We start from the raw sequence: 17,322 nt of genomic DNA on the forward strand, positions 1-17,322 counted from the left end.
AACAGGACACCGTGACGGAAGTCAGAGCGCACAGAAACGTCATTTAGTCCTGGTAGTCTCTGTGGCAAAAATAATTGCAAAATGGTCATTGCTGTGTGGGGAAAAAATGGTTTCAGAAGACCTGGGTTCAGATTCTCTCTCTCGGATGTATTGAAAGAATGCTAGGCAAATTAACATACAGCCATCCTCATGCAAAACTTTGGCAGTTCCCACCTTGAATTTGAAGTACAATTTAGCAGCTTAATTAGCAATATTTCTCTTGCTTATGATGTCCCCAATTGCTTCAGTGCAAACCAGTGAACTCCCATCAGATCTGGAAAGTAAAAATGGCTGGACTGAAAATCCTTATAAGGGCTGGACACTCGCACATGGACACACACAGAAGAATAGGCTGTTGAGTGCTCACAGCAGTGATTGTCCCACAGCAAGCTGAGGAGGCCATACTGACTGGTTGAGAAGAAGTCATCTTGTTGGTGGCAATCTCTGTGGAGGGAGGCTCACCAATGTGCTTTCTGGACAGTCTCAGGCAGAGGTGCCATGGGCTTGTAGCCTTCTCCGCCAACTGGTTCTTCATATTTGTATTTAATAATCCCATAGGACTACTGCAGGAGACCCAATACTCTATATTTTTGAACATCACAATATGAAGTTGGCTGGGTTAGTTAGTCTTTTTATTGCTCTTTTGTTTTAGTGTTTAAAAGCTTATATATCAGTTATTGAAATACATCATTGCTGGGCACTCCTAAGAGTAAAAATAATAAAATTTCTGAAGAACCCACAATGAAACCATCATTTTAAAAGTAAAAATGTGAATGGAAAAGCGCTGACTCACAACATAATCAATAAGAGTTTGTTTTTGTTTAAGGATGCAAAACTATGCAGTGAATTTGAGAGGTGTGAGAAATGAAGGAATGTGTTACTCTTTTCATACAACATAAAAAATACTTTGGGCTTATCTAAAGAACAACATAGAATAATTATATGCCAGTTAAACCATCATGGTTTCTTAAAGAATCCTGTAAATTTAGCTTGGTAAGGGTGTTGAAAAGTCTCTCTAGCACCCCTCACAGAATGCTGTCCAAGGGTTTCTTGCCAGAGGGAATGACTATTAAATAGGTTTAAGTTTGATGTGAGATCCACATCCTATTGAAGTCAATTGATCTTAATGTTTCTGGATTTCACCTTATATCTAGACAGGAAATTCACTGTGCAATATAATAATTATTGTCAACCACTGCTGGCAGGAAGAAAAAAAAATTCTTAATGCATAATTTGTTTATCAATTGTATCATTACTAGTTAAAGTAAATGCCCATACATTTCAAGTCAACAAATTTATTTAAAAAGAAATGAATTTGTGTTATCAATTGAACTTTCTGTAATATATGTTGAACTGCTTACTGATGAATAATGATACACTACCTGAAGTTGTAAGTTGAAGTGCTTTTAAAGGTCTTTAAAATGCTTTTGTTTATATGAAGAAAAAAGGATATATTTTTATTGAGAGACTGTACTCCTACTTCAAATAAGCCAGCTGCTCTGTTTAACACTGCTGTCCTGGAAGTAAATCCCATTGAACCCAGTGGGGTTTATTTCTGAGTGGACATGTGTAGGATTGCACTCTTAAGCGTGTCTTTCATAGAACCTACCCTTGGAAGTACCACAGTTTCAGAAGGTAATGTTTTGAAGAGCAAAATTTCATCAGAGTGGGTTGAGGGTCCAATTAACTTCTAAAATTAAAACTGACAGTCATTAATATTTCCATTTGGCAACCAAAGGCTTGCAACATACAATAATTCAAAAATAAATAAAACAACACTTTAAGGCATGATCCGTCAAAATGACATGAAAGCTTCAGACCTGTCAAAACACACCTCAGAGAAGAAAAAAGTAGTATCCTGAACTTCATCAGAGCATTAAACCATGCTATAATGTTGGATGTTAAAAATAAAAAACACTCCCCCCCTCCCCGGTAATTAAAAGATATCAGATTTGTAACAACAGATAACAATCTCAAAATGCATATGGTGAAATTTGACTTACTGGGTTCACTAAACTGATGTCTTAAGGCAGCAAAAGGGATTTAAAAACACAATGTGAATAAATGGAATTGACTCCAACTTCAGGCAGAGGGGTAAGTGTCACAAACTTACTAAGTCCAATTGCAGATGAATAATGTAGCCCCTCAAACAGGGAGAAGGAATCGCTCCAGGAACTCCTAGCGCTGTAATTCTCCAGCACCTTTGCAGCACACAGTGTTTAAAAGTAGAGTTTTAAAAATGCTTAGTTTTTAAGCAACATGAAGCCCTTGGGTAGAGAAGCACTTGCTGCAGAGTTTGGGACAGCAAACCTTTACAGTGGAGTGGAAATGTCAGTCAAAAGCAAAAGAACAAGGCAGCATAAAGGTCCTTCTGCTTGTTGCATTGCATATATGCTTAATTCAAAAGAATTGTAGATATGAACAAGCAAGACTTTCCTCCGTTAGTAAAGCATGCATCTCTTTTGTGCAAAGTCTTTGTTTTGCTCAAAGTTAAGGCGTGAACAATACAAAGGACACCTTTGAAAGATAGTGACTTCAGAAAACGTTTCTTTCCTTCTTATCTGAACTTGCCTCCTCCATTATGTCTGCAGCTGTCAGTTAGCAGAATCCATATGTTCTTGCCTGGTAAGAAGAGGCTTTCCACTGGGGCTTGCTGAATGTATGTGCATCTCCTTTACCGTTTCCAGCAGTGCTTTCCTCTCCAGTTCTAGAGTGAGAATTGTCTGCCTCAGCTTGCTTTCATTGTTGAGCAAAGCATCAACCATGGCTTCTAGGTTTTGGATCTTTCCATTTGCCATCTTAAGGGACAAACAAGAAACATATACAGATTGCTTGTGAGGAAAACAAGTAAGAACACGCAGACTGCTCCCTCAGCACACCTTTCTATTCCTCTTATGTGAAACCAGCTGAAATTCACATGTGCAGAACAATAAATACAGTAAAAGGTAAAGGTAAAAGGACCCCTGACCATTAGGTCCAGTCGTGACCGACTCTGGGGTTGCGGTGCTCATCTCGCTTTATTGGCTGAGGGAGCCGGCGTCCAGCTTCCGGGTCATGTGGCCAGCATGACTAAGCCGCTTCTGGCGAACCAGAGCAGTACACGGAAATGCCATTTACCTTCCCGCTGGAGCGGTATCTATTTATCTACTTGCACTTTGACGTGCTTTCGAACTGTTAGGTTGGCAGGAGCAGGGACTGAGCAACGGGAGCTCACCCCGTTGCGGGGATTTGAGCCGCCGAACTTCTGATCGGCAAGTCCTAGGCTCTGTGGTTTAACCCACAGTGCCACCCGCGTCCCATAAATACAGTACAGCAATCCAAATTACTGGCATACTTAACTTACAGCCAGTTTTGGAGTTTCATCTTTCTACACAAAATGAAATTGAGCCTATACTGGGACAATGCAGATGAAGCTTGTTTCCCTCATGGCTTTTTTTAGAGTTTATGAATAGAGTAGAATTGCACTGCATCTAGATAAAAAAAGAACACGGGACAAATGTGGACATCAATGTTTGGTGCAGGGAAGATTCCTGCCAACAATGTAATGACTAAACTTCTCCACAGCCACCACTGGGGAAAAAAGACCACTTTGCTACTTAATAATGAATTAAATTTTGTGTATGATATATTCTCCACATTCCTTCCAAATCTTGTTTACTTAAGCTCCAGAATGACTTAAGCCTACAGCATAATACTGAGTAGAAAAACTGAAAGCCAATAAATCTACACCATGAATTCATGTGTAAATTTATTAACCAAGGCATTTTAATTAAGAATAGCATTATTAATCCAGAGCTACATCTATCTAGCATGAGCCTCACTGATGCTGAGGAAAGGAAACATGAATCATGATTCAGACCAAACAAATAACACACACAAAAAAAGCCTGCCAAAGACTGTGAAATTGGCTTTTCGCCTCTTCAACTTTAGAAAGCTTTGACCTGGGAAGCATGAACCTGGATGATTTCTATTCTTTCCATCTTTTTACTTCCCAATTTTGATCCCAATGAGAAAAAACCCCATGCTCAAAACAAAACAAAACAAAAACCAAATGGGAAACAGTGTGTATTTGTGTAGACATTGGAGAGCAACAGTTGCACTATTTAAGCAATTTCTGTTGATGTCATATGTGCATAACAGTTGCTGTGTTGGCTAAGTGGCTCATACTTCCTTCATCTCATCTTTTTTTCTGCTTACCAATTGCCTGTATCCCCATGGTACAGATACCTAGTATTTAAAAGCACGATGCAGCTATGCTCCTGTACAAGATATCCCAGTGAGAGAGAGATGACAAATCCACTAGGCGTTTCAGGACTTTTATTTTTTTAATGATAATCAAATCCCATAGCCATCTGATTTTCCACCAAGAGGGGTTCCAGAAACTAGATGTGCAAATGTTTTTCAAATACAAAAACTCACTGATTACTGATGCATCCAGCTGTAAATAAACGAGCCAAGTTATTAGCCACTCAGCTATATTTAATGTATATTGTATAATGTGCAATCAGTACCTGCAGCTCCTCAAGGAGGTCAAAGTTTTGTTTACGTAAATTGGTGTTGGCTTTTTCCAATTTATCCATCCTTTGATTGTCATTGAGAGAAGAATCTATCAATTCATCTTGAAGCACATGATATTCAACTTCATAAGCTTGCAGCTGTTTGGCAATATCCATCTCAAATACCTAGTACATATGTAAAATGGAAGAGTGCCTTGATTTAAAAAGAAAACCATAACCAGAAAACCCACTGTATGCATATGCTGTATAAGATCCTGTTTGGCTCACTGTCTATAAGAAATTGGGGCGTCAGATAATCCAAACATTCTTCCCAAGCAAAATTTATTGTCTATCAGAGTTTCATTTTTGCTGTCTCTGAACCTTTTTCTTTTTTCTCTCTCTCCAGTAACATGGTGGCCAGCTAAAAGTATTATCAACCACTTTAGTATCATATAGAAGCATTTTTGTCATGAGAGAATGCCCTCATGATATGTCAGGTTATTTCACAGCTAGTTTCACAGCTAAGAGGATCGCATTATAGATCATGCTATTCATTCATTCATTCATTCATTCATTCATTACACTTGTTCAAAAATGTAATGAGCCTCCTGAGATAAAGTCTTGTAAAAATTAAGGGAACATTGAAAACACAAAACACCCAAATGCCTAACAAATAAGTTAGCTCCACAAGTTATCAGGTGCATTTCAGGATTACAAAGGAAGTCAAGGCATCCAGTGGCTAAGATCCTATTGGTTTTTGAAAGCCAAGGAGGGCTCGTCTGAATAAAGAGCATTTAGAATATTAATTCACACCAGAGAGATAACCAACTGTATGCAAAACATAGTAAAACCACAGATAACAGTGCTCTTCCAAGGGGCTAGATTATAGAGCGCATCTATTTTGCTATCAGTTGTATAGATTAGATGGCTGAACTATGCACCTACAACATCTAGTTCACCAAATGCAACGTACTTAAGATTGTAGGATGGTGCAATACAATGAAAGGAGGAGTCATTAAGAAATGAACTGGGGAAAGCCTTACTACAGATTTCTAGAAGGAACGGTAAAGGGGGCAAAAACTGGAATGCCAGACATGCAGGGATACCAAGGCCTTGGAATCTGAGTGGCGAAGAAGTGAAGCATCAACGGTTTTGATGGAATTGGGCAGGCTGCAAAGTAGGACCTGGTGGGAGGTGAAGGGAGGGATGGACAGACTGTGGCGTTTAGAAGATGAAATGTCAGGGAAATGACGAGAATTGGTAGAATGGATAGGAGTCTCAAGTAAATATTATTTGCCATTAATTACTTTCTCTCCCTCGCTTCCATTTTGCAGAGCATTAGCTTAATTTCTTGCTTTCAGGAAATACTGCATTATATTATGTGGAGAGGAAACTCAACCTTGATTCTTGTGCACAGGACATATTTTACTATTGCCAAACATCCAAAGCATTTCCATTGTTCAAGTAAACTGTCCATGCTCGCTATGAAAACACAGGAGGAAATCTAGCTATATAATCCAGCTATAATATTACCCCCAAACAATTCTGGCTAGTCTCTACAAATATTTTTTAGGTCTCCGCAAGGAACACCTACATTCTCCAAGTGCATAAGCCAATTCAGTTGTGGGTGGGTGGGTTGAGTACAAATACATTTCTTGACTGGGGCATCAATAAATTACTAGTAATTTTGAAATTTACATTTTCCTGGTAATACCTAGCTTCATACCTGGTTTATGGTTTTTTCCATCTGTACCAAACCCAGATTTGGGAGAATACATTTAACGAAATCAACTATAGTTTCCAAGTTTTCATGTTGCAGAATTAAGGGCTTATGGCTTCCCAGCAAACTTAAAGCCACTTTAAATATAACTTCTGATCCTTGGAGAAACAGCATGTCTGGGGGGGGGGGGAAGAGTGGGTGGGGGGAGAAGGCAAAGAAGAAATTATAATGAAAATTTTAAGCAGCTTGGAATCCACCAAATGCTCAAGTACCACTGTGTATCAATAATTGTTCTGGTAATGGCAGCTATATTCCTGTTCTCCGATTTGAAGATTTCTAACAATATGTGACATACTGATAAAATAATGCATGTAGCAGTTCTATGTATCCTGCAGCAAAAGTCATATTTGAATGAAACAACAGAAGAAATGGACAGTTTTCTGTCTGACATATATCTTACATTGCTTTCCACTTACATCATATGTGCATTCTACTGACAGCTGTTAGTTCCAGTCTAACTTTACAATCATTTGCCATCTATAATAAATGTTTGATGCTTATATGGCTTTCACTTAAATAAAGTCGGACAAAATTAATTTCCAGCAAGGCATCCAAATTTAAGAGAGCACACTGAAGGAAAAAACTAAAATTAAAATACATGCTAGAATTAGGGCAAATAATGCTGAAAGCATAGCCAAGCAAAACTAATTTTCGATTTAAGCCAAGAGCAGTGTTTATGCAACAAGCTGGGGGTGGGGGAGATAAGAGATCAGTTCAAGGTGACCTATGCTATGTTAGTGTGGCAGCCATACCAATTGCCTTGCTCCTGTATAAAACAGAAGCATTTTATAATCTTCCTCAAAGATCTTACCACAGAGAGGGGTCTGCCAGGCTCAGGCAAGGGAGACAGGCCCAGGACCTCTTCACAACGCTAGAGGTGAAGAAGGGGAGAGCTGATTCTCCACCACTCCCAATGCAAATATGGAACCCGTTACTTATTTTAGCCAAAACATAATTCTGCTTCCAAGCTGAAGAGGGTCAGTGCAAGCACAATGCCTGGTCTCTGTGCCTGGCAGTGGGGTGGTGCTCTGACCCCGAGAGAAGCAAAGAAACCCTGCATGCTTCCATCAACTTTCCCGGGCTCTGAGCAGAGGAAGGACAGTAGAGGCAGGTGCAGAAAGCCCACATACCTCCGCTGCCCCTCACCCACTAAGAAGGATGGTGCAGGCATGGAGGGTTGCCTGCCATGTGGCTGGAGCTCTAGGTGCCTGGCAGAGAAACCCCACTTCTGCCGCCCCTTACAGTTTCACACTGAAGAAGAAAATCAGAGAAGCTTCTGCTTGTCCCTGACTTTGTGCCGCATCTCAAATATACAAGACCCTACCCCCCGGAGGATAGCCACATGACAACAAATTTCTTGGTTGGCCACCAGGGCCGCACATAATTTGTCGATTCCTGTACAACACATCAAACATTTAAACAAAAGGCCAATTGTTTTAAGAACATATCCAGGGCAAAGGTTTGCTGGATCTGGGTGGTGAGCCAGTAACGACGTAATGTAGACATCCAAACAAATGTCAGCATGATTCAAAAATACAATCTGGAAACAGAGTTAACATTGTTTTTCTATTGCTGAGCAAATAAGAGAATACATCTTTTTTTGTACAGGACCCTCATATCTACACAGAGGTGCTGAAAGTTCAGAGAGGCAGAGAGAAAAAACAGAGGCGGGTTGAACACACAATGCAGCCCTCTAGTCCACAAAGCCAATTTTTTAACTTAGAACTTCCTTATCTGATATCTGGGTTCCCCAAAGACCTATTCTAGCATAACAACCACAAGAGTGAGCTGCTAAACTAATAGGGCCCTGATTCAAATATTTATGTAAAAGAAAAGGGACTAATGTGTGCAATTCTCCTTTTCTTCTTCTTCATCTAAAGTTTCATAAAAATAATTCTTTGTTGTCTTTGGTGCAACAGAGTAAGTAACACGGCTATCCACTGCTGTAATTCATTATTTTAAAGAGAGAGAATGCTCTCCTTATACAAAGTTTTGTGAGCAACTTTCCAAGTATTCTTGCAAATCATTGCTTCCAGTGTAGCAAGCAAAGTTTTGCTTTTTTGTTATATCTCCTCCCTACTAGTCTCATTCTTTGTTCCACAAAGCCCTTTTACTTGTCTATATTTCATTACATATGTACAGTGCCTTTCAAGTGTATTTGCTTTTTTAACAAGTTGCCTGTGTTTCTCTGCAAGAAGGGAAATGAAACAGAAAAAATGCACAATAATTAAAAACAACCACTCTACATTTGGAAACATATAGGGTGGGATATATACAGATAGCATATGTTTTAGTTTATGTGCATTCAAGCAAGACATTGATAAGTAATGCCAAAGATCATATTTTTTTATTATGCATGACTGTGAAGAGGAATGTTGGATTATAATTTCAACATGTTATATTTGGAATGTCAACTTGATTCCATACTAAGGTATGATGCAATCAATAGGTTTAGGCAGAGATTAGGGCTTCCATCAAATTTTTTGTCAACCATGGAACTTAGGTTAATAAGATGCAGTTCAGTCAAATCCGAATACTGTCCAAGCCTAAGCAAAATTCACAATGCTTTGGTGGGACTGTCCATAGAATATGGCACATTTAAAAATGATTTTGTCCCATTTTAACCAATTGCCTATTTGTCAGAAAGTGTGGTTACTGTCATGAAAGACCTATTCTTCTGTTTACAAACAAAGATAAAGCATCTGACATGGTGGAATGAAAGCATCTGCATTTGCTATGCTCGCTCTGTCTCCACATTCTTGTCCATACAATCTTAAGAAAACCAGTCATATCCTATTAGCTGATTGGCTCATATTGATAGAAAAAAACTTTCTGAATTTTAAACAAATAATACATTTAATGGATCCTAGGTATCCTTATCATTTATTGTGACTTACCAAACACTCTAGCCACAAACCCCAGGGGAAACTGAGAGGCAAACATGGTAAGAAACCAGGGGGCAGCATACAGACTAGGTCCAATTTCATGTGCTTCAAAATGATTGTAGAGATCTCTGTGGTAATCATGAAGAAGTCGAGAAAGTTGATACATCTGAATCTGCACAGGCAAATAAAAATAAAGGTTGTTAAACTAGACAAAATGTTTAAAGGATTTTTCCCTGGGACCTTTATGTGATGGTCCAAATGCACATTTATATGAATGTAAGTCCTGGTGTATTCAGTTGAAATTGTGATCCTAAGTATACTTTCCAGGAAGCAAACTAAAATTTTCATATCCACAAATTAACATTCACACACCTGAGAAAATTAAAAATAAAACTGAAGCTATTTTGTATTGGCCTTCTACATTGTATTCAAAAATGGAAACTATCCTTCTTCCCCCTTTTATGCCAGCTAAAAATACTGTGATTTGGTGATCTTCACAATCTTATTAAAAGATACTTTTGTTTTCTCTGAGGAAAACCTCATAAATCTATTTGCACACAGCCACTGGCAGCCTATTGAACTGCTAACACACTCCAAAATTGTGCCCCAACTTCAGCAGATACACAGCTGACAATGTTCCCATTTGGCATCCTTCTCATTCAACCTTTCTGAATACACAGGCAATAAAAATTCACGAGTGTTTCACGTATTGTGCTTTCTTTTTATGAACATTGGGTGGAAACGCAATATATAATTCTTACGTTGCTGCATTTTTAAAAAAATTAAAAAATTAAAAATTCAAGCTGGAGCTCCAACCTGTAAAATTGTCATGTCAGGCCGATACTGCTTCCTCAGGCCCATGTCAAACATAAGGAACTTGAGCATCTTGAAAGCCTCTTCTTCGCTCATATGAAGCAACAGCACACCGGCTACAAAGCTGAGGCCCTGGCAATAGCCGACTTCTGGATCCAAGAGGGAATAGGCCTTCAAGATATTGTAAAGTGACAGCTGCCCAGCTCCAAGCTGGGCTGAGAAATATGGATGCGTCGGAAAGGTGCGGCCTGTGAAAATAAAAAATTGGGGTTAGCAACACAAATACAGTGGTACCTCAGGTTACATACACTTCAGGTTAGACTCTGCTAACCCAGAAATAGTGCTTCAGGTTAAGAACTTTGCTTCAGGATGAGAACAGAAATCGTGCTCTGGCGGCACGGCGGCAGCAGGAGGCCCCATTAGCTAAAGTGGTGCTTCAGGTTAAGAACAGTTTCAGGTTAAGAACAGACCTCTGGAACAAATTAAGTATTTAACCAGAGGTACCACTGTATTAATAAAGTAAACATGCCATGTTTTCATGTGAAGCAAACAATTTTGTTAGGCCGCTTGTCTAATAAACTATAAAGTCTAATTCAGCCTTTCTCAACCTGTGGGTCCCCAGATGTTGTTGAACTACAACTCCCATCACCCCTAGCTAGCAAGGCCAGAGCTCAGGGATTATGGGAGTTGTAGTCCAACAACATCTGGGGACCCACTGGTTGAGAACCACTGGCTAATTGCTTTGATACTATAGATCAGGCTTCCACAACCTTGGCCCTCCAGATGTTTTGAGACTACAATTCCCAGCATCCCTGACCACTGGTCCTGCTAGCAAGGGATCATGGGAGTTGTAGGCCAAAAACATCTGGAGGGCTGAGGCTGAGGAAGCCTGCTATAGATTGAACGATTTAAATCCAATATAGACTTTGCACTCTATATGACAGGGGCTCTTCTGTGACTCCTATGAATATGTTGTGTGTTTCTCATTGCTGGCAATCTGCCCCTTAAAAGATTATCCCCCTCACTGCAAGCCTGCCAGTGTCTGCCTAATGTTGACTGCTCATGCTCATTACCTCACACCTAATTAAATAAAATACCTTGAATGTTTTTGAAATATTGATGGCAGGAACAGGATAAACACAAGGCGCTTGAGAATTGGCATCATGGCACACTCAGTCTTTTAATTTAAAGGTGGCTAACATGAAAACCATTGAAGTTAGTCAAATTTTGAAGGGTTAATCCTCTGTAAGGGCTACCATGTTTTCAAATTTCATGTGAAAAAACAAAAATGTTATGTCCATTTTAATCTGAAAATATGTTAAACTTTAAAGTTGGGTATCATGAAAACCACTTGAGCTACCCATCTGAAACTTTTCAGGACTTATCACCTCTATAGGGACCACCATGACTGAAAATGTCATGCCCCTATGTGAAAAAACAAGAAAGTTAGAGCTGATTTGGGTTCACAATGCAAATGGTATTTCTGAAGATTTGCAATTTCCAGATTGCGATCTGCCTGCTGGTCAGAATGGGCCTGAAACGGATCTGATCCAGATTTACAAATTGGGATCACAAATCAGATTGGGGGATCCATGTAGATATTCCATGAGGATTGGGAAGAAAATGTTTGCTACTCTGAAAGAGAGCAAGAGAAACAACAAGTTTTTCTTTTCTTCCACGTTAAAATACACTCAAGGTAGGTTTATTCCTGCATCCCCCACATCCTTTCAAGTGCAGCTAAAGCAGTCTTTTGTAGCTTCGCACTTGTTAAATCTCACCCCACCCTTTAATTTCCGGAACATTGCATCTATGGGAGGTGTGTTGCCTTGCCAGATGCTATCAGGGCTCTCTTATTTCAAAAACAAAGACAAAGCCCGAAGCTAAGTCTTCCTGCAAACAGATTAGTGCTCTGCACACTGTATACTAGGAAGAGACTGTTTGATTTCTGGGTCTGGCTGCTCACTGCCCAGGCTGGCAGGAAACCGAGTGTTTCTGCAGATGTAGCGTGCTTTGCTTCCCAACTGGAAGAGCAGCTTGTATTGCAGCAGCTACCTCCCTGCCCAAAGTAGGAGTTGTTCCAACACACGCTGAACAGTTCTATTCAATGTCTCCTGTTTGGCAGAAAGTCCTGCTCAACAGAGTCACTTTGAAAGCATGAGCTAACTAGGAAAGGGAATAGATATCCAAAATGGAAAAAGACATAATAATAAGAATGAACAAGAAGAGTGCTTAATATTTTCCCCTTTCCTTTCTTTATTATTACATGATAACTGATGACAAGTATTTCTGGAATACACCTTTCCTTGGAAGGATATGGATTAAGGCAGCAATCTGCTGTGTCTGATCTTAAAACTCACATGGAAGCTGGCTGAATTAACTGTGGTGAAAGGCAATTTGCACAGGCTCCTAAGCCATCTTCAAGTACTATGCAACGCAAGGAGAAAATGTGCCCAAAACATTTCAAGCATAGGCTTTGTTTTCGCAGAAAGAGGCTTAAGAAACAAGCAAAAGTATGTGTGACTCAGCTAAAAGATACAGCTTCAGCAGAAAGCAGGCACAATCCATTACAATATTCAAATGAAGGGATCTAAACATTTAGCTTCAAATATTAGCAAATACTAATTATGTTTTTTATTCTAAAAAGCTGCTAAACTACCTCTGAATACAAACCCGCCAATATGTATACAATCTAATTTAAATGTATAGCTATAATATTAATACATGCTTTTAAAAAAAAAACCTTTTAACCACTGCTTATTGACAGTTCAACATGTCTTAACGTGAAATGCTCTAACACTCTGATACAATTTGATGTGGTGTTGGATAACGAAAGATCCATACATTTTTAGTATTGTGTATATTTTGTTTAAAAACCCATTTTTTCCTAAATAAGAGGCTACACTCAAAATGTGTTGGGAACATTTTCATTTTTGTAGTGAGACACTGGAAACTCATAGCAATGTGTTTCTGTGCCTTGCTAATCTTGGGCTGTTGCCATTTATATTCTGTGGGGAATGGAAGAAAAAGTCCCCACTTACGTGAAGTGTAGGAAGCATGGGAAGTCGCAGAGGATGCAGTGCATTTTATCATTATATTCAGAAGTTGTTTCATTATAATGACATTTTATCTGTATTAGTTTATACAGAGTAAAATATGCAGGGGGTTTTTTGTATTTGTGCAGGTCTAGACTTTATACACTGTGTCTTACTGCTTGAGAGGTCAGGAACCATTCCTCCAGGTTTTGTCATCATTCACACAGCATTGGAACAAACAGATGCATAAGGAAGTTATTTAGAATTTTAGAACTTACTTAAGAGATTTTAAGTTATGTTATACAGGAAACAACCGATTTAAAGGTAAAGGGGACCCCTGACCTTTAGGTCCAGTCGTGGCTGACTCTAGGGTTGCGGCACTCATCTCGTTTTATTAGCCAAGGGAGCCGGTGTACAGCTTCCGGGTCATGTGGCCAGCATGACTAAGCCGCTTCTGGCGAACCAGAGCAGCGCACGGAAACACTGTTACCTTCCCACCGGAGCGGTACTTATTTATCTACTTGCACTTTGACGTGCTTTCGAACTGCGAGGTTGGCAGGAGCAGGGACCGAGCAACGGGACCTCACCCCGTCGCGGGGATTCGAACTGCCGACCTTCTGATCGGCAAGTCCTAGGCTCTGTGGTTTAACCCACAGCGCCACCCGCGTCCCAATAGCCGATTTATGTGAGTTCAATTGATGTGCGACTTTGCACACCGTGGTGACACGGAAGTGGCCAGAAAAGGGAATGGGCTTATGTGCACTCCACCGTCACATGTGATGACCTGGAACACAACCTCCGGGGCAAATCATAGGTTGCCTTACATGCTTTTATAAGTGCTTCTTTGGGGACCAGTAGATTCACTGGAGGGAAACTATATGCAGCAGACCTACTCCCAATGCCACTCAAACCCTTTTGAGTTTCTGATTCTTTAGAATCATAGAATTGTAGTGCTGGAACGGGCACCAAGGGTATTCTAGTCCAACCCCCTGTGATGTAGGCATCATATATGTGTTTATGTTTTCAAATTTCTCCTCTGCAGTCATGAGACCTAGACCCACATTCTACTTTTTAGTCTGCCCTTTAAAAAGAAACATGAGGTTGAACACCCCATGTTGTGCAAGTAGAATACTTTTGAGCACCAGGCATTGTCTCCAACCTAGGGAGTTCATCAATGCAACAGAACAACAGCTTTTAAATAAAATCATGACTTTAAAAGTGTACCTTCTCAGCAGAACACAAAATGTTAAGTATTATGTCAGATTATTTTTTGTAGACTTACCTAGGTCAATAAGTATTGCATGCTGCTGAGAGGTTAGCTGCTTTAGGAGTTCTTTGTATGGTGTATCCTTTGGTTGCTGTTTATTTGCAAACTGCGGCTTAAGCTGGTATTGTTCAGCTAAAAACTTCCAGATTTCACCCCGGTGATGGCGAGGAACTCCTTTCCAAAAGGCAATAGGAACCAAAAAAGGAAAAGGAAAAGAAAATACTTAATTGGAATGGGGGGGGGGAGACCCCACATACTATTAATCACTGTACCAGCCATCTGTCTCAACTACAGTATCCAATAATTTGCACCTTAACTCACACAAATTATCTACTAAAGCCTACGTGTGGGCCAAATCGTCAAGAGCAGTACTAAACGCCAAGTGGTGGTGGTAGAGCTAAAGTTCAAGGCAGGGTGGGGATCTTGAGGAAGACAATCTCTCTTTTTTCAAAACACCAAGGACAAAGTAAGGTGAATATACTATCTCCCACTGCCTGTTATGATTAGGAAGGAAAGAAGTTAATGGAAGAGATACTGCTTTCTTCCAATGATGCTTAGAACACCTGTTAATGGATGTAGAAGGGGTGCTGAGATGTTCTCTCTCTTCCCTCTTCTAAAGTCATCATTGAGTCAGTCCTCGATCCACAAATTTCTGCATACAGTAGTGTGAAAAATTCACTGAAACGTAGGCACAATTCGAGGGGTGAGGAATGCTAATGAAGCACCTCCTTTCTGTTTTTGCTCAGCAGTATGTCACCCCACTGAGGCATAGTTCCCAAATGAAGGTGTCTGCTGCTCCATCCCATTTATTCTCTCTCTCTTTTTAAAAAAATGATATTTATTCAAAATTTCATCAATACATAAACAAAAACGAAAGAAACAAAAAGAAAAATATAGCAAAAAGAAAAACAAAAAGAAAAACCAAAAAGGAAAAAAGAAAAATAGAGAACTCAAATTACAACTTTTCATTTGCTTATTTCTTGAACATCCTCACACCTCCCTTTTTGTATTCTAGTTTAATTCATTATTGCAGCAAATTCTTCCCGTTTCTCGATTTTAATTAAAATAATTAATCTTCACAATCTATCTTATTTATTAATTCAACATAACCTTTCCCTCTTTTAATTTAATCTGTAATTCAATTTACCTTAATCTCTTTAACCTTATCTTATCTTAAAAATCTTAAAATTTCAAAGTTTACGTCTTATTCATTCATATCTCCTTAACTCATTTCTACTAAAGCCAATTTAGTTCCTTTCCGGCATATTCCCTGGTGTTTCATTAATGTTACACTGATTCCAAAATTAACAAAAGAATTTCCCTTGATATCTCTAATTTTTATCCAACGTCCCTTCTTTCTGGTTTCGGGTCATGTCAGTCCTTTCAGTCCATTACTTCCAGTCCATCAATCTGGTGTTCTTATGTCCGAGGCCCTTAAGTCTCTTCTAGGCCCCTTCTGCACAATTTCTTGTCCTTGTTTGTGCTTACGCACTTCTTTGTCTGTTGTTGATTTCTTAGGGAGTGGGTCTCCGGAGGTTTCCATCTAGTAATAGTTTCCATTTTCCTCTGTCAGACTGGCCCCTTCCCCCCAGTCCCACTCCCTGTCATCTTTGTAGTCCAAAAAATATTTCTCCAGAAGATAGTTGTTCACCTGTTTCATAATCCCACTAGAGTTAAGAGCTTCATTTACTTCAAACCCATCCCAGCACTCTCCAAGTTCAATCTTCCAGCGCAGTAACTTTTGTTCCTGCAGGACTTTGAATCCCTCCTTTTGTGTTGTTTGAGGAGTAATTACTGCCTCTTCCTTCTTCATCTGCCCTTGGACTTGTCTTGTCAAGCCAGTTTCTTGAATTGGTTGCTGTATAACTTCTTTATCCTTATTCCCCGTTAAATCATATTCACTGGCCACAGCACTCATCAAGTCCAATTTTTCATGCATCAAATTCATTTTCTCCTGCAGCTGCTGCAGCAGGGCATTTGTCATACCAAAGCCAGACACCAAACATTCCTTCCAACTCATTTCTGTCCAAGGTCAGACAGCAAGTCCCACGATCCAAAACTTGCAGCTGTAGATCCCAGATAAACAGCAACAGCAAACTGCCAGGCTCCCTCTAGGGGATACAATTTCTATTTGTATCCACTTTTTTTAAAAAAAGTATCCAACAAAGAAAATTACTTTCGATTTCAAGTCCTTTCAATTTTCAAATACTTTGTATCTTTAAAATACAGAAATGCAGAAGGTAGCGTTGAAGTTAATTCGTTTCTCTTCTCTTTTTTTACTGTCAAAAAACTCCACTTTCAATCAATGGACGTCACAAGCAATTTCTGTCCCGACACCCCGTCCCCAGGTTTGGGACGATGGAAACTTAGATTCCTTTACTCTCCTCCTGTAGGATTAGACAGTCAAATTCCCCCCCCCCTTTTCTCCTGCTTTCCAAGGGGGTTTTATTGGTTGTAGATGCAGGAAATTTCCAACTTTAAAGCAGTTTTCCAGGCTATTAGGTTGCAAAGTCTTTGCTTCAATCTATATACAAAAAGCGGAAGGCGGACTTCCTGTTTAAACCTTCCCGCTTGTGCCTAATTCAAAAGTTTTGCAAATTTCTTGATCCAATTCTCCGTTTTTACTCACGGGTACTTGATTTAGAGTCCGAATGTCATCAGGAAAAAGTCAGCGCTCTCCGGCGATGGCTGCGCGGCTTCCCTCCATGGAAATAGCGTTCGGTTCGCAGCACCGCGCAGCTCACCCCACTTCATTCCGGAGCCCCAAAAAGGGGTTTCCTCGTGAGTAGGGGAGGCGCTCTTGGTGCTCTGCCGAACCCCACGTTCCCAGGCTTCTCCACCTGGGATTTCTAGCGGGTCCCCGCCTTCGCCGCGGCGGGAAGACCCAATTTCCACGGAGCCCGTTCCTCCAATCGGAGGAACTCCGCCATTCGTCGTTGGCGCTGACCCGGAAGTCTCCCATCCCATTTATTCTCACTGAGAAGAAGAGATGGGGAGAAGTGAACAGAAA

The 17,322-nt window shown here is 40.0% G+C and overlaps 1 protein-coding gene across 4 annotated transcripts in view; it reads right to left on the reverse strand.

Moving 5' to 3' along the window:
• Positions 1-1,318: 1,318 nt before the first annotated feature.
• The window catches only part of TBC1D1 (TBC1 domain family member 1), a 78,107-nt gene continuing 62,103 nt past the window's right edge, over positions 1,319-17,322 (reverse strand). For all 4 annotated transcript variants that reach the window (XM_053404055.1, XM_053404056.1, XM_053404057.1 and 1 more), the window contains 6 exons: positions 14,328-14,486; positions 10,017-10,261; positions 9,213-9,372; positions 6,262-6,431; positions 4,551-4,721; positions 1,319-2,837 (listed from right to left, as the gene is read on the reverse strand). In XM_053404055.1, coding sequence (XP_053260030.1) covers positions 2,634-2,837; positions 4,551-4,721; positions 6,262-6,431; positions 9,213-9,372; positions 10,017-10,261; positions 14,328-14,486 — 1,109 coding nt within the window. In that variant the 3' untranslated portion in view covers positions 1,319-2,633. The remainder of the gene's footprint in view (positions 2,838-4,550; positions 4,722-6,261; positions 6,432-9,212; positions 9,373-10,016; positions 10,262-14,327; positions 14,487-17,322) is intronic.

Source organism: Podarcis raffonei, chromosome 9, assembly GCF_027172205.1.
Source record: "Podarcis raffonei isolate rPodRaf1 chromosome 9, rPodRaf1.pri, whole genome shotgun sequence".
Lineage (NCBI taxonomy): Eukaryota > Metazoa > Chordata > Lepidosauria > Squamata > Lacertidae > Podarcis > Podarcis raffonei.